General features: G+C 50.3%; 2 protein-coding genes across 3 annotated transcripts in view; both read right to left on the bottom strand.

Moving 5' to 3' along the window:
• ALG9 (ALG9 alpha-1,2-mannosyltransferase) overlaps positions 1 to 10,959 on the bottom strand; it is a 32,339-nt gene extending 21,380 nt beyond the window's left edge. The window contains exons 1-9 of one of the 2 annotated variants that reach the window (XM_086626954.1): positions 10,859 to 10,959; positions 10,065 to 10,203; positions 9,736 to 9,870; positions 8,861 to 8,931; positions 8,147 to 8,235; positions 7,008 to 7,143; positions 6,562 to 6,649; positions 6,314 to 6,419; positions 628 to 750 (exon numbers count right to left, since the gene is read on the bottom strand). In XM_086626954.1, coding sequence (XP_086483080.1) covers positions 628 to 750; positions 6,314 to 6,419; positions 6,562 to 6,649; positions 7,008 to 7,143; positions 8,147 to 8,235; positions 8,861 to 8,931; positions 9,736 to 9,870; positions 10,065 to 10,203; positions 10,859 to 10,959 — 988 coding nt within the window. Of the gene's footprint in view, positions 1 to 627; positions 751 to 6,313; positions 6,420 to 6,561; positions 6,650 to 7,007; positions 7,144 to 8,146; positions 8,236 to 8,860; positions 8,932 to 9,735; positions 9,871 to 10,064; positions 10,204 to 10,858 lie in introns of those variants that run through there. The other variant, XM_086626956.1, reaches the window with a different exon arrangement.
• Positions 10,960 to 16,367: 5,408 nt separating this feature from the next.
• On the bottom strand, positions 16,368 to 20,476 carry FDXACB1 (ferredoxin-fold anticodon binding domain containing 1). The gene is made up of 5 exons (XM_086626953.1): positions 20,308 to 20,476; positions 19,638 to 19,794; positions 19,298 to 19,501; positions 18,494 to 18,652; positions 16,368 to 17,751 (listed from the first exon to the last, which is right to left on the bottom strand). Exons 1-5 carry the CDS (start codon positions 20,474 to 20,476, stop codon positions 16,563 to 16,565), a joined length of 1,878 nt encoding a protein of 625 aa, XP_086483079.1. The 3' UTR covers positions 16,368 to 16,562.
• Between the last annotated feature and the right edge of the window lie 762 nt (positions 20,477 to 21,238).

Here is a 21,238-nt window from a genome sequence, read left to right as displayed (position 1 = left end):
GCCTATTTTTGGCTCAGTCCCAACAATCAAAAAGGAAATGATAACTCTGTTCTCTCAAGCTGCTGCAGAAAACATTCTGGCAGTGGTATAAAAAAGCAACAATGGAAGCGCCAGCAAAAAGTTCCCCAAATAACTCTAAAGGCTACCATTTCCAGCTGCAGATTAGATGGAAACAACAATGTCTACATAGTTTCTTACCCCCTTAAGATTTCTGACGGAGCTATTTCTAATGCATTTGCATGCCTGGATGAAGGTTATGTTCCATACAACTTGTTAAGCTTACTCTGGGTATGGATAGTTCAGCCTTGATAACACATTGTTCTTCTTGAGGTGGAAGCAGGGAACACAGGAATTATCCTTAAAAACATGCTTCTGTCCTTTTGCAGACAGCATGTAAGTAGATACATCTCACTGTGTGTTCTTTCTGCACAGCAACTCCATTGTGGGGTCCATATTGAACTGAGTAATAAGCTCTAGGAACTTTCCTATTATTCCAAAGACTTTCCCTGAACCTAGTTTCACTTCCAATAAAGGAAAGCTGCTCTTTGGCTTGCAAGCTCTTCCTTTAGTAACAAGGTTGAGATCCAAGCTGTCTGTGCTTGGATCTCACAGCTGTCTTGCACTCACCATGAAATTTCTGAAGCAGACACTCCATGAGACAAGTCAGTGGTAGCACAAGCAGTGCCAAAATAAATGCCACGTTGAAATTCAGAAAGCCGTTGATGAAATAGAAGAACCAGGGTTCTGTACCTAAAGGACGAGAAAAGGAAACACAAGTTTTTAAACACAAGCATGTATGAGATCTAGAAATAACAGCAGTTTCGTTCCATCTCTGCCTGACACAGACTGAGATAATCAGCAGCAGACATCAATTCTATCCATTGCAGGCATACTGGAACCAAAGAATGGAAAGGGTGTGGACAGAAGATCTTGCAGGTGGACAGAGGATGCAGACCCATGGAATGAGCCTGAGCCATCTCAAAGCAGTCTCATGGTTCTGCCCCTCACTCATAAAACTGCCGTAACAGTGGCATGAGAGTTAGTCAATAGCCATACAAAGGCACCAGAGTATCTCACAATCATGTCTGCCCAACAAACTTCATTGTCTTCCTTTTCAGAAATTATTTTTCTCCTTCCTTTTTCACTGGGTCATAGTCAATATCACATCTGTTGCTCATGAATCACAGGCCACTAACAGTCAGCCTTCCCCAGCAGAAGTTCTGTGACACAGAACTCACCCTTGCATTAAGAAAGCCTACACAGCAAGGAAGTAGAGGTGAAAACTTGTAAAACTAGGAAATTTGACTCCAAATTCATTCTTTCTAATTGCAGAGAAATAACAGCGGAATTATACAAAAACACACAATGTTAATAAGAGATCATTATAATTCTGGAGAGATGATGTATATTCCATGTTGGCAGAAATAGAAAACATACTAAAAAGGAAAAAGAAAGAGTTCAGATTCACACTTCACCCCAACAAAGACTGCTATTGAAGTTCATCCAGATGCTAGTTTTGATACTTCCTTAGAGTCAACACTATTTAAAATGTCCCTACTTCAATTTGTTCTTACAGTGCAGCTTCAAACAGGAGCAAGCCAACTCTGCCTCCTAACATGACATACTTGGTTATTGGCTGCAAGCTTAGAAGGATGTAAATTGAAACAAATTCCAATCCAATTGTCATTTATTTGGGCTCTTCATTCAGGATGCTTAAAATCCTGAACAATAAGGAATGCCAGTTCCTCTCCACACATTTGCCACTGTCTCAGTGTGATTAGCTCAATCAGTCAGTAAATGACACGCGGGGGCTTTAATTACTGCACTGTTGTGACACGTGTCACATGCTGCAGCAATTTCCTGCAATCAGAGCCACTTAAACAGGGTCCATGTTGAAATTAATCAGACAACTGAAAAGCAGCAAGAAAAACCTGAAACCTCTGCAGCTCCTACAGCTAAATATGAGTAGAAGCTGCACTAGTAATGTTACATATCGTCGGAGTTACTAAGGCCAAGTCCAAGCAACTGAGGTTCATTTAGGAAACCTTTAGCTATTAGTACTGAAAGCAAACAGCAATTACAGATTTGGATTTGGGAAGCAGTGGGTCTTAAGAGAGTGAATTATTAGAAATTCATCCTTTCTCCCCCTCCACCTGCCTCATAATTCTTGCAAGTCTCACATATGCACAATCCTCAGCCTGTGAAAGGCTGAATACAAGATACAGCCGATTAAAAGATCATGTCAAGTGATGGACATGACAGAGTTATGTGCATGGCAACATTGCTATAGTGCCAACGTCCCTTCCTCCTTCTCTAGGCCCTGTGGTGACTGTCCATATTTAAGGACTGCAATTCTAAATGATCACTGTGACATATCTTGAACACATGCAGAAAGCAGATAATTTTAGGATTGAAGCATACTACTCTTCCCAGAAATCAGGGCTGCTGATTGAGATACGTCTGGGAGGGAAAACCTGAGGCAGTCTGGGGTATCGCACTGTAAATCTTCCAGTGGACATCTAGAAAAAGTGTGTGTAAAAGGGGCTTTGGTTTCTTCCCAGTCTTGCCACCTCCAGACTCTCTTCTGAGGCAACAGTACAGGTTTCTAAAGACTTACAGCAGGGTTAGCACTAGTTAGGTGACTCTAGTAACTACTTCTGTGGAGCACCAAGGCCTCTCCTTATATAAAAAAAAGACTGGAACTGGGTTACATACCCTGCTTCCCCATTCCCACTGCTATAAACAGCAGACACTTTCTCATAGAAGACGCCAGGATGAGACAGAAAGCTGCTTAAACTTATATAAACTGTTACCTTCCAGTGTTTTCTGGCTACAATTAAGCTGCACAGCCAAGTCCCAAATCTTTAAAGGATAGTACCAGGGTCCATACTGTCACCCTTCTACCTGCCCTGGCTGCTATGGAAAGTAAAAGAAATTAACTACGGCTCTCACTAGTCTGGTCTCTGATTTGGTAGCCTGGGACTCAGGAATGAAGGACACTTCATGAAGCACACCTCCTTCACAATCCAGATACAGCCTTAAAGGCCCAGAGGTGACCTGAGAGACTCTGCTAATAAAGAGTCTGAAGCACAACTTTAACAAAAAGGCTACTTTCTCAGATTTTTTTTGCAGTATGACTGAATTCCCCTTAAGAACTAAGCACTAGAACCTCCCGTTCTCCAATGAGGGATTTTCTTCTCTGGGTAAAGGTAAAAAAAAAGGAAAAAAAAATATGAGAGGAGAACAGTGCATTACACAGGCAAGTTAAATAATTCATAGACACCAGGCAAAAAGCAATAGGCTTGGTCACTGTGATAACTCAGCCATTCAGGGGCATTCAGTCTTGTCCTGGGTTTGGCTGGGACAGAGTAAATTTTCACAAGAAGCTGGGAGGGGACACAGCAAGGACAGTTGACCCAAACTAGCCAAGGGGATATTCGATACCGTATGACCTCATTCTCAATATAAAAACTAGGGGAGCTCACTGGGGAAGGGGGATCGCAACTTGGGAGCAGGCTGGGCATTGGTTCTTGAGCAATTGCATTATGCATCACTTGCTTTGTACGTTCTTTCATTAGTATTACTGTTATTATTTCTTCTCTCCTTGTGCTGCTCTATTAAACTGTCCTTAATCCAACCCACAAGTTTTACGTTTTTCTTCCGATTCTTCTCCCCATTCCTCGGAGGAGGGAAGGAGTAAGCAAGCAGCTGCATGGTACTTTAGCTACCAGCTGGGGCTAAACCACAACAAGCCTCAATACCTCCCAGGGCAAAATGCTTTTATTCTTGTTATCCACAATGACTCAAGGCGATCTGAGAAAGAACTGCAATATAAAAAAAGAACAACTCCATTGCATACAAGAAGTCCTGCCCCAGAACGTCTTTCAAGCAGGGTAAGACACTAAAGAGCTCTCCATGCACAGTACTGATGGGAACATGCTTCCCAAGCATTGCCTTCAGACCAGACAGATTTAACTTCCTGCAAGTATCCCACACGCTCGAGCAGATGTGGGCTATAGGAGAAAGACTGATGAAAGCAGTGGGAAGAACACTGTGGCCAGGTCAGTTCATGGCACTATGGTTCCATGGGGATAACAAACTGGAAGCACTGTCAGACCCTGAGACAGAAACTGGTTTGAACTTTGTGCTCTGTGACAGACTCTGGGAGCAATTCTAGAAATCAAACTCACATACAAGTTAACAGAACTTAACAAGCTACCATGCGGCAGCTCGACCACAGCAACGGTGAAGGCAGCTCAGGACAAAGCAGAGGAGGTGTAAAATAAGCTTAAACTAAGGCACCCCACCCTATGTTTGTCACAGCCTAAAAGCCTGAATGCTGACAGGAACTGTAGCTCAGATGTTAAGCAGTAACTAAGCTGCAATAATTTGATCATTAGTCACAGCTCTCATTCGAAGCAAGCTGATTCAGTGCTAGTACAATAAACTGTCTTCTTTCTGCATTTCATTTATTTTCACCCTATTTAAGAACCAGGATTCAACAGAGCAAGGTGTCATACTAACAGCTCCAGCACACCCCACCCAAGCTGAATAAAGCTTCCCAAAGTGCCATCGTATTGCAAGTCACAGCCAAGGCTCTGATCACAGAAAAGGGAACAAAACTTTTGTCACAAATTGCGCGTTCTTAGAACATATGTACACAAAAACATCCCAAAGCCTCACAATCAGGCTTAATGATATTCACTATTTTCCCTTGGCCATAGAAACCTAATGACCCCAGGGAAATATTTATTGCACAGACTGTATTTATCCAGAAGGAGTGTGTTGCTAAGGACACACACACACACAAAAATCTAATGTTGTCTCCAGAACTCTAGTCTGCAGGCAAAAGGAAAAATATTGTGATGCTTACATTGAAAATGATATGGGTTGATGACTCTGCAACCTCCAGCAGTTCCTGCTCCCATCATGTAAAAGCTGGAAAATCCCAGCTCCAAAGCCAAAAGGGATTGGCCAGCCTTTCATCTGCCCTGGTAGTGTTATTTTTCCCAAGTGTTTTGAAGCTCTCTAAACAAGGCCTTGTCCTGGCCACATTGCATTAAAAAGCAATTTCAAGCAGGCTCGTTTACTAGCCTGAGGATGTTATATGAATGTCACTATGAATAAAACACTTCAGAACAGATTGGTCCCTGGAGGCTTCTGGAAACAACTCATGCACCAGTGTGGAAAAGGTCAGGCACGAGCCCATGCCAAAACCTATCAGAGACAGAGCATGGAGTTTCCTTACAGAAAATTCACAGCGACAGACTTCAGAGCCTTCCTGCAGAGATGAAGAATCGTGGCAAAGCAGCTGTTGCCCTGCTCCGCCACAGCACAAGTAATAAATCACCACTCGGCACCACCTAAAACAGTCCTTCAAATGAACCAACAAATATGGCCTGCAAGGCCCTGCCAGAGAAAGCCTTGCTGCTAACCACTGCTGAATCCCTCATAGAATATCTTAATGGGGCTTAAACAGATGACAGAGGTGACGCAGGGACCTTGCATCTGAGCTCCCTGAAGTCTCCGCGAGCCCCTCTGACACCCTGCTAGAAGTGTAACACTCTTCTACTGTTCAGCTCTAGAAGTACATGATACGAAGAACTTAGTGCAGTGGCAGATCAAAAACAAACAACACAGCAATGCCATCAAGGTTCAGACCTGAGATTTGGGTCACACAATATCCTACATAGCCAGTACGAGAGAACTCCTCTTAGGCAGATGATTTGCCTGCAGATTAGATGCCTTCATGGTAACCTCAGGTTCTGCTTGCCAGCAAAGCCCAGGCCATACGCTGCCAATAAGCAAGGAGATTCCCAATGCACAGCATGGACTCAGGAAGCCTGCAGAGACACAATGTGAACTGAAAGAACTATGGATTCTGCACTGTTACTCACATTCCGAAGGTTTTACACCCTGACTGTGAGGAACAACAGCCAAGAACTTGATTAAAGCTGACAAAGACACACAAATATCACTTATGTCTACTGCACTCGCATAGCATCCAGACACGTTTGCTACTAGCAGTCTTCTGCTGTGAAGCTGAGACATCTAACGACGGGTTACAGAACTTTAAACAAAAGCAGCTTTAACGCAAGAGTGTGGACAAATCCGACAACGGCAGCAGATTCCACCTCGAGAGAGACATCCTGTGGCAAAAAGCAGGAACTGCAGCCCTTTGGAGCTGGCGAGCTGCTGCTGCTTTAGAGTTCGTCAGAAAAAGGATTGGCAATCAAGACCTGGTGGGTCATGGTAGCAAGACAGTAGCAAGAAAATCGCCGACTCCCTTCCTGACTTGTTATCTTAAACTCACCATAGAGATCAGGTCCGTGAGAGGTGAAGACATTGTATAAAACAATGTTGAGAGGTGCAACTACCAGCTTCCCATAATAATAGCTGTCCACGACTACCAAGGGCACCTGGAAGAAAGTATCTATTATTTAAAGTGTCAGAAGCTTTTGGCTGGACTGCCCAAAAGTTTCACATGATTTTCTTGGTGGAACCCACCCCTTCTATTGCAAGCCAAATCCATTCCCTCTTTGCATTGTTACAGGCACTTACCAAAAACAGGATCAATGACACGACACACCAGTTTAGGAAACTTTTCCACCTCTGCTTCAGTATCAACAAGTCAAAAGCAATAGGAAGCCTGAAAGAGAGACCAGGTATCAGCTGGAGACTTTGCCTTTCCCCACTATTGGTTTTCCTGCCCCTTCAAAGCAAGTGGGGCAGTATTGGAAGATAACCATCACTTCACTGCGCTCTGCCTCCACTCTGTACTCCAGTCATCCAACTCACGTCTTACTCTCAGTACGTTAGGGTCAGGAAATCTTCCCAACTTAAGTTCTTCAAAAGCAAAGAAATCAGGCTATGGAAGCCTGTGTCAATGATCCTGGACTAGGCTGGCAGCTCAGTTTTTTTCTCCAGCTCTCCAGCCCCTACATTCTCCCCAACTAGGCAAGAAACACTTCACAAAGCACCAAACTCCTGAGTCCTCCTCTTCTTACCCAAGAGCTGCACTGAAGGGCCAGCCCAGAAGGGCTCCAGCGGCCACGCCCAGCACTGCTACAGAGGTCTTGTCCATGTACCACCCAGTCATGGCAACCACTGTGGTATACATGCAGAAACTGCTTGGGAGGAAAGCTGCAATACAAGGAAAGAAAGCAGTTAGCAGGGCTTTCTCACAGTGAGAGAAATGCATGAGACCAAGATAAGGCTAACATCTCTCATTCATTCCATTGGATCTGGGATGCTATACTGGACACTCTCATTTCTGTGAAAGCAAAACAAACAAACAAAAAAAGAGGATTCTTTTTCTTATTCTGCCAAGACCAGAAATACTTCCTTTAAGTATGAAGGCCTCTTTCCTCGGTGGCACTCAGCAGTGGTAACCAGTTGACAGCATCCGCAGTTACCACTTGTAACACTTGCTGCTAGGTACAAAAAAGTGAAATGAATCTGCTCAAGCAGCAGCAGAAAATGTGAGCTGACTGGGAACAGTCTCTGAAACAACTGGGCAGAGATTAGTGGGGAGTAAGCGAAGAACGAGAAGACCTATGAAACTGCAAAAATCAATGAAGGTCATTTCTCCACTCACCATAACTAAAAAAGGGTAAAATAGGAAATGTCAGCATTCTTAAGTTGTGGTATTTCCCTTTAAGTTTCTGTATGTACACAATACAGAAAAACTTTGCTCAAAGACTCTCCTTGCACTTTACTGAATATCTGCAGCAGGTGTTTTCTAAGTCTTACAGTGGTTGGCTAGGGAAATTAGTACTATCAGCCAGAGGGGACAGGACACAAAGGCAAATGACAATGCTGAAATATGACCCTCCTTCCTTGGATTAAAATATGTTCAAGGAAGGTAGGCCAAGACCCTGTTTAAAAGGCATGGCCCATTGCAGAGAGAGTGGGGGCAGCAATAGAAACAAATATGTCCTGGAAATGGAAAGATACAAGAGAGAGATGCAGGGAACATAATTTGAATCAACTTTGTCATCACACCTGCCATGAGAAATACCTGCAATAGAATAAAACAAACAATTGCTAGAGAGATATCTCAGTGCTTTGGATTTTCTTCTCTCTGGATCTGTCTTTGCTTTCTATGGACAAAGCAGTTCTTAGTGCCATTGCTAAGCCAACTTACCTGCAGATGAGCAAAACATCCCAGTGCTGAGTACTAAGAAGGCCAACATCAGCCGGCTCACATGTAGCCCAAACTTCTTGCACACAGCCCTGAGGAAGCAAGAGAGAATTAGAGACCACAAAACACATCCTCAGTATATAAAAGAACGGTACCCAACATATGCAGAACCACAAACAATCCATGGAGCATCTCGAGAGCTTTAAGGTGAGTGATTCTCATCACTCAGCCACTGAAGGCAATCTGAAGAGCAGTATGGCTGCCTCTGGCCTGGGATATCAGATCCTCCTAAGTTACACCAGTGCAAAACTCTAGAAGGGACTTTGCTTCTACCAGTGTCAGTTGCTGACTGCTGTCTGCTGCTCATGCAGATCTCAGGAACTGAGAGAGTCTGCACTGCCATAGCAACATCAATCTAAGACTTTCACCCCTCACAAAATCCCATCATGCAAAAAGCCACAGCTCACATTCTTAAAACTAGACTATTGCCAACAGAAAAGTCACGCAAGGTAACAGTTTGAAAGCCAAAAATTAAGAGGCAGCAGGTAAAAATAAAAATCCAGCTTAGACAAGATAATTATATGTTCAGGCTACTCGTTTTAGTGGATGTAACACCATTGGCAGGTACATTACAGGCAGCAACAATCAATGTATTCCACTGAAATTCACTATGATAAAGAAACACAGCATTCACTGTAGACAGCTTCTAATACTCACTTGTAGAAGTAGAGTTCACAAACGCAGCTCAGGAAGGCCAGGAAGCATCGGAGGAAGTAGAAGACAAGGACCTAGGAGACATACTCAAGAGCCTGAACAAGGTTTGCAATGAAGCTTATGCACCTATTAGTAACGAGTCGGTACCAAGAACAAAAGTTCTGATCAGAATGGAGCAAGTTTGGCAGTGGTGAATGAGCCTATTCTTGTAGGTCCAGATCCCATACCAAAAGGATGCTGATAATCCCAGCAGCTCAAGGCCTAGTCCTCTAACACTGAAGTCCTTTACAACACAGAAAGTGAATGCATTCCACTGAACTTAACAGAACTACCTCTCTTTTGTTTTCTGTTGTGTAGAAACATGCCAAGCATGGCAATGGATACCCAAGAACAATGCACATTCAGTGTTTTTTCTTTTACATTTCTATCCCTTGCAAAATACTTATTTATTTTTTATAGTTTATTGGAAAAATATAGCAAAACAGTCATTGAGAGCTGGCACAGAAAACAATATGGGCTTCTAATGCATCAGGGTGAAACTCACAGGGGTGAATGAGAGCCCACGGCCACCTGGTAACTGTCCTCAGGCCTGCACACATTCAAAAGGCCAAGGAGCTCCGAGCCCCTCTGGGACAGCTTCTCAATCAAACCAGAACCCAACAGCATTTCCCTGCAACTTCCCAATCACCTTTTCTTGGATCTCCTTGAGTCAGCTCACAAACCCTGGCAAAGCCTTACAGGGAGGTTAGTGTTTGTAAACAAGTTAGTATTTTCTAAACACTAGTTCTCTTAGCTCTGACAACAAACATATCAGCTGTTTAGCACAGACTAAAGGCATGGTTATTCATCACAAAGTAGCTTCCACACATCTGATTTACCTTGTTTGTTTGCAGAACTCTAGCGTGGAACAAGGCTGGTAAGGCATGAAGCCACAGGTAAGCATAGGAGCGGATGGCATAGGCTGGAGAGTATTCCCATGTCTGAAACCCCTTTCCATAAATGAGGTAGTGTGTCTACAATGGAGATAAAATAAAGAAATAATAAACATCACAGAGAGTAGAGAGTACTGCATCTCCCATCTCTGAATTCCTGAGTAAGAAAATTTCTCTTTGAAACACAGAGATTAGCACAAGGTTCTAGATAAATTTGAATCTGCATAGGTCAGTTATGAATTCTTAAGTATCTCCAAGGAGAAAAAGCCTCTTACCGGTTCCCAATAGTTAAACGTCTCATCACAATCAGAGATGTTGCTTAAGAGAGCTGCACAGAACCTGGCTGAGATGAGACACTTGAAAGCTGTTGATCCTTCAGGGGCCCAAACTTGTCCTGTTTTGCTACCAGATGATCTAGTCCAAAGAAAAAAATACAAATATACACCAAGAAGACTCAGTAACAAGATCAAGACTAGGAACGTGACACCAGGCAAAGAAGTGACAAGCATATTCGCATCTCCGTCATTTAGGCACTGTGTAAGTAGAAATGAGCCGTTCATTCCCTGCTTTCTCTGCGCGATGCCAGTCCCTGCTCAAGGAAACAACATTATCCCTCTCACCATACCGGCGTGAGCAAGGGCCCTGAGTGCTTAAACCACCGCTGAAAGACGGCCCCCAAAGATCTCCTCCACGCTCTCCAAAAAAACAGAAGGCAAGACCAGGCACAAGCTACCGCAGGCCCTGGAGAAGCGGCACCGAAGCGAGACCGCGGAGACCCGTTTCCACAACACGCGCCGAGCCGGCGGGCCTCCCAGCACGGCCGCCGAGTGCGAGACACGCTCGGCCTGCAAGGACACCTGAGACGTACAAACCCGCCAGCGAGCTAACACCGGGGCGGGCGCTCCCACCGGACACCGCCCCGCCGGACGCTGCGTTCCGCCCGAGTGACGGCGGCAGAACCCGCCCCACGACGCGCCCGCGCGCAGCCCGGGGAAGAGGGCGCGCGCCCGATGCGCACCGCGGCCCCGCCCCGGCTCCCCGCGGCCCCTCCGCGCGCTCCAGCACCTACTCCGCACGGGCCTCCCCCGCGCCCGCGGCCTCCGCCCGCAGCCGGGCCGACTCCCCGCCACCTCCGGCCCGCGGCCGCTGCCGGGCCCCCTTGGCGGCCATGCCGAGTACGGGAAGCCGAGCGCCCGCTCCCTGCCGCCAGCGGACCAAACGAGAGCGGTGCCGAAGCCGCCGGCCGCCATGCCGGGCGCGGGCACGGGCGCGCACCTCCACGCCGCGGGCGCGGGCGGCCGGAAGCGCGCTCTGCCCGAGGACGGGGCGCGTCCCGCGCCGCCGACGGCCCCGGGCAGACGCTCGGCAGCGACAGCGCTGCACGGGACGCCCCGCCTGAAATAGCGGCGCTTGGTCTCCCCCACCCGCGCGCCCTTCCCTGCCCCTGCTCGGGCAGAGCTGGCCAGGAAAGCAGCGAAAGGGAGAGCACACAGTTGGAGAAAGCATTTTATTGGGTGTCCCAGCAGTGAAGCGCTGGGAAAGGGCAGCGGCAGACGCTGCTTCAGGACACGGAGGAGAAACGTGTTCTTCCAGAGGCTGAGGTCCGCCAGCTTCCTCTCCCGTGCAGCTGATGAAAAAGAAGCATTCGGAACCGGGGAAACCACCCCAAAATCAATGACCCCAAAATGCCGTCCTCCCACACCTATTCCCTGTCCCCTACCCCCCCCCCCCCCCCAAGAAAAAACCTCGCAGATCAGCTTTTCTCACCGAATTGGGGCTCTGATGCTCCCCCGTTAGTGCTTGCAGAGTTCCGGACGGTGCTGGAGCCCGGCACCCTGGGCAAATCGAGCTGGACACACAAAGCAGCGGCCCAAGAGGCTGCGCCCCTGCTTACAGGGGGCTCGAGCCGCTGCCTGCACTGCAAAGCACCCGGGACTCCAGGGCACTGGCCAGTCCCTGACTTAACGGGTGGTCCTGGTCCCAAAGGCCCACGGAGGCTCCTTCTCTCCGATTCAGGGGCACCCTGACCCGCACCCCGCTAACGGGGCGGTCACCCCACACAGGCTGCCAGCTGAGCACTATCAAGAGTGCTGGGCGCTTTCCGCCCTAGAGGCAGGCGAATTGGCAGCGGTGGCTGGTGACTTTGGCAAGAGTTTTTCCTGGGAGGTTCTGGGGGCTTGGGCAGAACTTCCTGAGGTGGGTTCCTCATCGCCTGGGAGAAGCTGCCGCTTCAACGCAGAGCAGCTGGCTGGAAAGTGGCTGGTGTCTGGGGCCTGCAAGTTGTGCTTGACACTCTAAATCTGCTGCCCTGCCCTGCCCTGCCCTGCCCTGGCCCGCCCTGCCCCGCCGTGCCCTGTTCCCCTTTCCCTCTGCTCTCAGCCCTAGGAGCAGCCTGGGAGAAAGAGAACCCCGGGGGAAGGCAAGAGGCTAGGGGGAAGGGGCCCGTTCCGGGCACCGGGCACGTGCCCACAAGCGGGGCCCAGGTCCTGCTCAGGCAGCCCTGGCACTGGGAAGCCCTTTTCTGGCCATCAGCTGGGCCACCGCCCCTAAAGCAGAGCTGGGGCCTTTGCTCTTTAAGCCTCGAGCTGCTGGGCACCACAGGGTGAGAAAAGCGGGCCTCAGGCGGCTGAGCCTGGGGGGGTAGAGGGTGGAGGGGGGAAGGACGGCCGGGGATCAGGGAGCGCTGCGGGGAGGTCCCTCCGGGGGCCGGCGTCCCTCTGTTCTCCAGGCGGAGGAGCTGCCACTTGACTGCGCCCTCTTTCCTCAGCAGCAGCTCCCAGAGAAGAAAGAAAAAAGAGGCATCCATTGTGTGCGGAACCACGAGGCAAGAGCAAGTGAAAGGAGGAGCAGCAGGTTGAAGAGAGGGAAAGAGAAAGGCACCCTGGGCAAAGGGACCTCCCTGTCACCAAGGCCGCAGTCGCACAAGAGCATGCTTGGCGCTTTTGGGATGTTTTTTATGGCTCTGGGGGAGGGACTTGGCTCAGCGTTATTCCCTAGAATTTTAGAAGCCATTCCAATTCTGTGTTAAGAAGAGACAACTTCCAAATTTTGGCCCTGGAAAGGCTGGAGCCAGAGATACCCGCCTGATTACAGGGGGTCCCTCCCAGCACCTCCCGCCGAGCGCGGGGGGCACGCACAGCCCTGCTTACAGGGAGCTCGGGCCGCTCCTGGGCACAGAGGGCTCCACGGCTCGTGACACACGCCCCGAGTACAGGGCTGTCACACTGGCAGGTCGCCAGCAGGACAGGCAGCCGCGCAGGCAGAGACCCAGGCCCTGACTACAGGCAGGTCGCCTCGCCCGCACTACGGCTCAGCGGCTTCGCTCCGTCCTTCGAGAGAAGGGGCAAGCCCGGACTCCCCCTCCGCTCGCGGTCGCAGAGGGGGCCCCCCTGTTGCTGCACAGAGCCCTGCCCTCTCTCCTGGGAAGTTCAAGCTAAGTACGCTGCAGTCATTTTAACAGGGGCCTAAACAAGCTCATTCGCTCGCTCGCTCACTCGTGTGGACGCAGACACGGACACAGACACACACAGGGAAAAAGAGAGCTTTCCAGAAGAGATCGAGAGCTCTGTTCAGCCAATGTCTGGGGAGCCATCCCTACCTGCGAGCAGGAGAAAGGAGCCACAGACCCGCCCCTTGGGCTGCACGGAGGCCAGAGGGGCCTCAACACGCCAAGGGGCAGCCAAACCATGGGGCAACATGGCAAAAGGCCAAAGACCTGAGCCCTGGTTACAGGGAGGTCACCCAGCGCAAACCCGGCCAGGGCACCAAACGTGCCGGCAATGCTGTCGGGCGGCCACAGCCCTGGCGACAGGGAGGCCCCTTTGCCCAGGGCGCCTTTCTCTTTCCCCCTCTTCAAGCTGCCGCCCGTCCTCTCACTCGCTCCTGCCTCGCAGTTCCACGCGACGCCTTGTGTTTCTTCTCCAGGAGCCGCTGCCAAGGAAGGAGGGCGCAGTCAAGCGCCAGCTCCTCCACCCGGAGGAGAGAGGGACACCAGCCCCCGGAGGGAGGTCCCCACAGAGCGCCCCGACCCCCAGCCATCCTTCCCCCCTCCTACCCTCTACCCCCCCAGGCTCAGCCACCTTAGACCCACCCTTCTGACCGCCACGGTGCTGCCCAGGCACGAGCTGGGCCCCGCTTGCAGGCACGACCCAATGCCAGGAGGGGGCCGTTTCCCCCCAGCCTCCCACCTTCCCCCGGGGTTCTCTTTCTCCCAAGCTGCTCCCGGGGCTGAGAGCAAAGACAAAGGGGGCCAGGGCAGGGCATGCCCAGCCCCACAAATCTCAGCCCCGCGCCTCTGAAAGGCTGGAGCCAAGGACACCTGCCTGCTTACAGGGGGTCCCTCCCAGCACCTCCCATTGAGCGCAAAGGATGCGCACAGCCCTGCTCACTGGGTGGTCCCCCTCAGCTCGGTACGCTCAACAAGTCCCACGGAGCCCGAGGCTCCGACCTACACCCCAGTCACGGGCTGGCCGTCCTGGCTGCAGCACAACATCCTGTCAAGAGCTCCACTTCCCGCCCAGGTGCAGAGACAGTGGCTCTCATCCTCCTTACAGGGTCGTCCCTCTCTCTGGGCAGCCTAACCACGGGGCAACATTGTGGCAAAGACCCCAGCCCTGCTTACAGGGAGGTCGCCCAGCAAAGGCGGTCAGCCACCAAAAGCGCTGGCAATGCCTTTTTGTAACCACAGCCCCGGTGACAGGGAGGTCCCTTTGCCCAGAGTGCCCTTCTCTTCCCTTTGCTTCAGTCTCCCGGGCTTCCGCCGCTCCGCTCCTCTTCTCGCTCGCTCTTGCCTCGCAGTGCCGCACGATGGATATCTCCTCTGTCGGCTCCAGCTGCTGCAACGACAGGGGGACGCGGTCAGGTCCGAGAAGGACGTCGATGGCCGGAGGGAGCTGTCCGCAGCACCACACGACCTCCGCCCGTTCTCCCGCCCCTGTCCCCTACGCCCTACTCTCCCCCCTCCACCGAGAAAACCTCGCAGCTCGGCTTTACTCACCGAACTGGTGCTCCCGTGTTCCCTGCACGGACGAGGCCGAAGGGGCCTCCGCTGCTCCGGGCTCCTGGTCGCTCCCGGCGGGCTCCCGGCGGGCTCCCGGCGGGCGCTGAACCCTGCGCGTCCCCTGCGGCGATGGCTGACCGCGCCTCCGCGGGACGGCGCCGGAGCCCAGCCCTCCCCACGGCGCTCGCAGGCCCTCCCGAAGGCGACGGTCGCTCCCCGCCCTCCCGCCCCGAGGCGATCGCGGACCCTTCCCCGAAGGCGCGGACGCCCGCCCGCCCCGAGGCGATCGCGGACCCTTCCCCCCGAAGGCGATGGTCGACCCCGGCCCGCCCGCCCCGAGGCGATCGCGGACCCTGCCCCACGGAGGCGGCGCCGACCCCCGCCCGCCCCTTCCCCAGGCGGGTCCCGCTCCCTTTCCCCTCAGGCGCCCGCTCTCCCCTCACACAGGCGCGCGACCGTTGGCGACGCCCGCGCGCGACGGCAGCTCCCTCCCGCCCTCGCCAGCCCGCCTGCCCCGCGAGATGCCCGCGCGCCGCCCGGGAAGAGGGCACGTGCTTCGCGCCTCCTTGCCCGCCCTGCAGCGGGACCGTCTGCTCGGCCCCGGCCCGTGGCGGGGCTCCGACGGCTCATGGCGGGGTCGGACCCGCTCCCCGCGCTGCGGCGGGCTCCGACGGCTGCGGCGGAGCCGAGTCGGCTCCGCTGAGACGCAGCGCCGCTAGCAGATGCGACAGTGTTGTGGCAACTGACGAGGTCGGTCAATATCTGACAGACCCTCCTCCGGCTACACCAGTCCCTTGCACTGACTACTGGGAGATGTTTGTTTCATTCCCAAAGACTCCGGAGGGCTCCGTTGTTACAATTCAGGAGTAGATTTTCCAGCTGCAGATTTGCTTACTGGCAGAAGAGCCTAACAGAACTGTCTGGTAGCACTGCCTAGTGTTTGCGGCGGCCGTAAATTACCCAGCGCAATCTGGGAGTCGCTATAGTGTCAGCAATGACCTCAGGTCCCAGAGTCTTTTAACGTGTTAAAAGAAAGACCTATTAGTACCCACCATGCTATTGGTACCTTTCCCCAGGGTAATCCTACAGATTCCAGTAACTCAGCCTGTTCCTGGAGTTCTCCGCCAGCAGTTACATCTGCTGTAGCTGTTAGCACACTACCCTTAGTACAGCTATCTTTTAGGATCAGTTAGCACCCTTTGACATCTAGTAATGGAATTACCATTTATGATTACCATCTGTACTAGCTACTCAGAAAACAGTCCGCTGGTGCATGTGGCTGGGGCACCAGCGGCTGCACTCTGGCACTGCCAGCCCAGCACACACCATCCTCCCATAGGGACTGAGCACCCACACAGAGTTTTCAGTGCTCAAACTGTGCACAACCCCTTGCAAATAGTAAGATCCTCCCTCTCCCAGTGTACTCGATACAATCGCCAGCAGTACAAGGCTCTGGCAAACACAAGGAAGAATAGGAAAAGTGAATCAACATCAGTAAGGAGATCAAGTCCAGTCTCACAGGACCCTAGAAAAGAAGGGCTCCACTTTTTAAAATGAGGTTTCACTACATGCACGCAGAACAGGAAGGTCCCTGGTCTTCATTAACAGGAATGTCCACATTTAGAATGTGTACAGGTACTTGAAGTCCACACCACCTTTGTAAGAGGCGCTGCAACGACACACAGTGTTAGGTCCAACAAGATGTAGGCCACGTTTTCCAGACCGGCAACAAGCACAGACACCACTCGAGCACCTGGAAACCCCATTCAACGCTCTACCGAAGAGTTACACGCAAGCGCTGGCTTATCTCCTTCCGAAAGAGCAGCTGTTCCTCTGCCACCTCCTGGCGGCTCAGTGCCTTGTCACAGGACTGAAAGGTCAGTCTGTAGCAGAGGCTTTTCCGTCTGGTCTCGGGCTGCTGGAAACTGTCGATTAACTGGATGGATACGACCATTTCACCTGACACCCACCTAGCAATGGTGTGAAATGCAACTTCATCAAATTGTTCCCCATCAGGAACCCAAAAGCTGACATCATGCACATAGGAAGGTGGATAGAGAGAAAAACTCTTGAAAAGCCTTAACTCTCCTCTAGGAAATTGACAGAGGAACCGTGTGTCTGATGTCCAGAGCATTCGCCAGTCAGATATTCCACAGATCAGCATGGCTAGGAGGTCAAGATTCAATGAAGCAAAGACAACAACAAACTCACTGCTTACTAGTTTGTAATGAGCTGTCCTTATAATTCCCACACAGGTGCCCTTCTCACAGGAATCTGAAGTAGCTATCTCCATACAGATGAAGTACTGAATTTTGCTAAGCTGAGATTCAAAAGTAGCAAAGTCATTTAACTCAGTTGTTTCAAAGCTTGTTGCTTCCTGCAGGTTGATACTCAGTTTAACGCTGGAAACAGTCTGGTGAAGAGAATGTATGCCGGTTTTAATGCTATTCACCAACATCTGGATACAGCTGTTCTCTGTACCCATGTTAACTGCACATACAAAAAACACCTCATGAAAAACCGGCATGGAATAAGGAGCGATAAGACACTTCCTGAAAACTGGGCCAGAAAGAACATGAAGTGTCCCCGGGAGAAAGGCTCCTCTTTGTATTATTGCCTGAGCATAAGGTAAAAGGGAAGGTCTAAGATAATACTGTTTTGAAATGTGGCATCCCTTTTGTACATTCACCCAGCCATTCTTATCTGTGTCCCTGCAAAAATCAACCTGGGAAAATGAAATTGCTTTTGCCAGTCCATTAGAAATTTCTTCGGTTCCTGCAGTCTCCTCTGGGCTCAGAATGATCCAAAAGATACTTGAGTGACAAACACCACTGAGGTGGCCTTGGTGGAGCGGAGAAAAGCAGTAGTCAATGTTTTGTAAAGGAAAGGCTTGGCTGAGCTCTGCAGTGAGCTTCTCCTTTACTGTCCGTACTGGATGATTTGAATTGAGTTCTAGGAAACCCCTGTGAAAAATAAAAATGCAAATTACAGAAACCACTAAACGGATTTCCTTGAAACATTTTCCTGCGATCATAATTTGAGTGCAGTAATTTACCTAAAACAATCTCAGATATTAAACCGGCTTTCTAGTGAACTACCTGAACAAGTCAATTCTTCCATCAAAGGTGTGGCAATGACTAACACATTTTCATCAGAGTGATGTTTGTCTCCAGGTTGCAATCAATAATTAACTGCACTTCTGCTGGTAAAAAAGGAATGGGACTGAACAGTCAGCATCACAACTTCCACTCAGCACAGGCATTACCAGGCTACAGAAACAAATCGAATTATGCCAGCCCTGGACAGTCTCCGAAGCACGGAGCAGTTTGTCTAAGAGGTTAGCATTTTTTATCCTAGCTAGCCTTAGTACTGTGGTATGAGCAGCACAAAGTCAGCTTCTGAATTTCTTCCACAGTACAGTAAAACATACTAAAGTTTTCATCTTTATTTGTACATTCAAGTATACAGCAGCTTGGTCTCAACCATAAAGTTTCTTTTTGTTCTGTAGACTTGTTTTTAAGTAGGCTATAACCACAAGCTAACATGAAGCAGAATTGAAGAAGATATGGAACAGGAAATTCTGTAAAGGGGAGAAGAGGGAAGGAAAGTGAAGTAATTCCATTTTATCTGACACTTATGCTGGTCATTGCCACTGAGAGCAAGAGCGTGTGTTATTGCCAAACAGAAACTAATTACAAAACTTACCTGTTAATTTTATCCACAAGTACTTGTGGTACTTGAAATGAAACTTCTCGGCTTTCCAGTTCTATCTTGCAGATCATAGGTTTGAAATACGGAAGTGGCATGCTTCGTGTGAAAATGTGGTTTAAAGCACCCTCTACACAGAAAGATTTATCTTGACTTCTGACAATCCACAAAAGCAGAGAAAAGTCATCGATCGTTTCATATATTTAATGTGTCACAAGTAAGCATTACACAGATAACTCTGTGCAACACTAACACACCTCTTGTTCAATCCCAGGTCTTGTTACAAGGTGACAAAAATGCAACACTCCGTATTTTCACCGGGCAGGTGGTCCAACATTGGAACAAGTTGCACAGAAAGGCTATGCAGTTTCCATTCCTGGAGACTGAATGTGACTCTGAGCAACTCGCTCTAGCTGGCTCTGTTTTGAGCTGTGGCGTAGGACTAGATAATTGCCAGAGGTCCCTGCCAGCATCAACCATGCTGTGATTCTGTGACTGCTAAGCAGACTCACATACCACAGTCCTCCTGCTGCCTTTAGGCCGAGATTGATTTGCTCTGAAATGTACCATTTTGACCGTTAAAATCCCAAGATAATCTTATTTTTCTGAGGGTACTCTGGCAAGAAGCTTGCATTTTTATCTTGGCTATTCTTCTTAGAGGTGAAAAAGAATTGTAGCTATTTTAAGGAAAATTAAAGGGAGTTCCTCCCTCCAACAAACAAGATACTAAAATAACATACTAGCACTAACTATTATAAGAGCACAAATATCAACTTTTCAATTTTGCCACATGAAGTTTACCTGTAGCCTGTACACTTATATCCATGGATAGTATCTGCTTTAAAAGGATGAACGTTACTTAAGATAAATCCAGCTCCTGCTGCCACAGCCACTATTTGCCAGCTGTTGTGCCATTCTCTCCTTGGTTGATCAGCAGGTGTCCCACCCTGTCCATTGCAAAGAGCCACATGGACCTCTCCCTCCTCTGTCAGCACTTCTGCGGAGCTGAAAGGAAAGCCGGGCAAGAAAAATCCTTCTAGCACATCCAAAAATTTTATAGTGCCAGAAAAACACCTGTAACACAGCTAGAAATCTGTATCACAGCAGACAATTAGCATAGAACTACTTCTGGTTTACTCACCTATGGAAAAAGTGGGCAAGAAGCTCTCTGTTCTTCACTACCCCAGTCTTTCTCCCACAGTGAGGGAAGTTGAAATAAATACAATCAAATTCTCGTTGTTCTGGCAAAAAATAGTCCTTCAGCTTGGTGCAGTCCACAGAAAACACAACTTCAGCTCCTCCAAAAGTAAACAAAAACCAAAACTCTGATGTTTATCATTATAGAAAATTTTAAAGAAAGGGAGCAATTAAAGTCCTCTAGTCCATTTTTAAGTGTATCAGAGCAGCAGCTGCCAGGCATCTTCCCACTCACGTGCATGAGGAAAACCAGAAAGGCTAGGCTACCTTTGCTGTCTTGCAGAGACTTCTGCTAACTGGCTACTTGTTTCAGTGCTATTTCAGTCTGATTAGATTTTAGGGTATCTGATTTAGCCTCTTGGACAACTCCGATTCCTCGTGGCAAGAGTGGGCTTCTGAGACGCCTGGCGTGGCGCAGGGCTGCACAGTGACCGCACGGCGCCTGCGGAGGCACGGCAGCGCCAGGTCCCTGACCCAAGGCAGGCGTGCCGCTCTCGAACGCGGAGAGAAGCGGTCACAGCCCACGCCTGAGCTCCGGCGACACCATGTCTCTGCCCGTCCCGGCCCCCGACGTCGCTTTGCCCGAGGGCCGATCCCCGCCGGCGCCGACCCACCTCTCTCCCGCAGCCGCCGGATGCTCTCCGCGGCCCGCCCCCGCCCGGACACCTCCTCTTCGCTCTCGTAGCAAGTGGCCACGACGTGGGTGCCCGCGGCCGCGCACAAGGCGGCCGCGAAGGAGAAGTTGCCCTCGCCGAGCAGCAGTACGCGGCGCACCGGCTCCATGTCCGCAGCCAGCCCGGATGCCGGCGCTCGCGGGCCGCGGGCGCTTCCTCGTGACGTGTCCACCGGCGGCCGGCGCGCTCGGCCCGCCTTGGTGGCGTCGGACCGCGCCGCCCCGCTCCCCCGTGAGGCTGCGGGTCTCGGCAGCGCACCCTGTGGCTTGAGAGAGAGCAGCGATGCTTTGCTGTCGCCTGTTCCGTTTGTGTCTGTTTTGTTCCGCTGCTGCACGGGCACGGAGTGTTTCGGGAGTCACGTGGGTAGTGACAGTGGAAGGCTTAAAATTGGCGAAGGCAAGGTCCAGCAGAGCTGCTGCCTGCAGTTGGTGAGGTCTGGCTCTGGTTCAGCCATTAGGTGCCTGTGGCCTTGGATAAATCACTTCGTCTATTTCAAAGGGTGGGTAAGTTACTCCGAGAGTTATTCAGCAAGCGGAGGCTGAGAAATGCAGTGCTACCTTTCAAGAAAATACCATCCTACCTCTCACACCCCACCCCCACCCACCCCCCCAAAGAAATAAATGCTTTTTGGCCTCAAGAAGGAATACAGTTCTTCTCTGATGCCCTCTGTCACATGTCGAAGTACAGGAGGTCCCTTCACAGTCACCAGAGGGATGGAAGGGACAACATTCCGTATCATGTCACCTGCTGTTGAGATTCAAGGTGATCCTGTTGATACCTATTGTCACATCATGTTCAAGGTCTGTTTGTACAACTCCCTCCATGGCTCCTTAATGCATGCTACTGGTCATGGGAACTGTGGATGGACTGG

Source organism: Tauraco erythrolophus, chromosome 26 (assembly GCF_009769465.1).
Source record: "Tauraco erythrolophus isolate bTauEry1 chromosome 26, bTauEry1.pri, whole genome shotgun sequence".
Taxonomy (NCBI): domain Eukaryota; kingdom Metazoa; phylum Chordata; class Aves; order Musophagiformes; family Musophagidae; genus Tauraco; species Tauraco erythrolophus.
The sequence above is the reverse complement of the archived record's forward strand: the minus strand, read 5'-3'. Positions and strand labels throughout refer to the sequence as shown.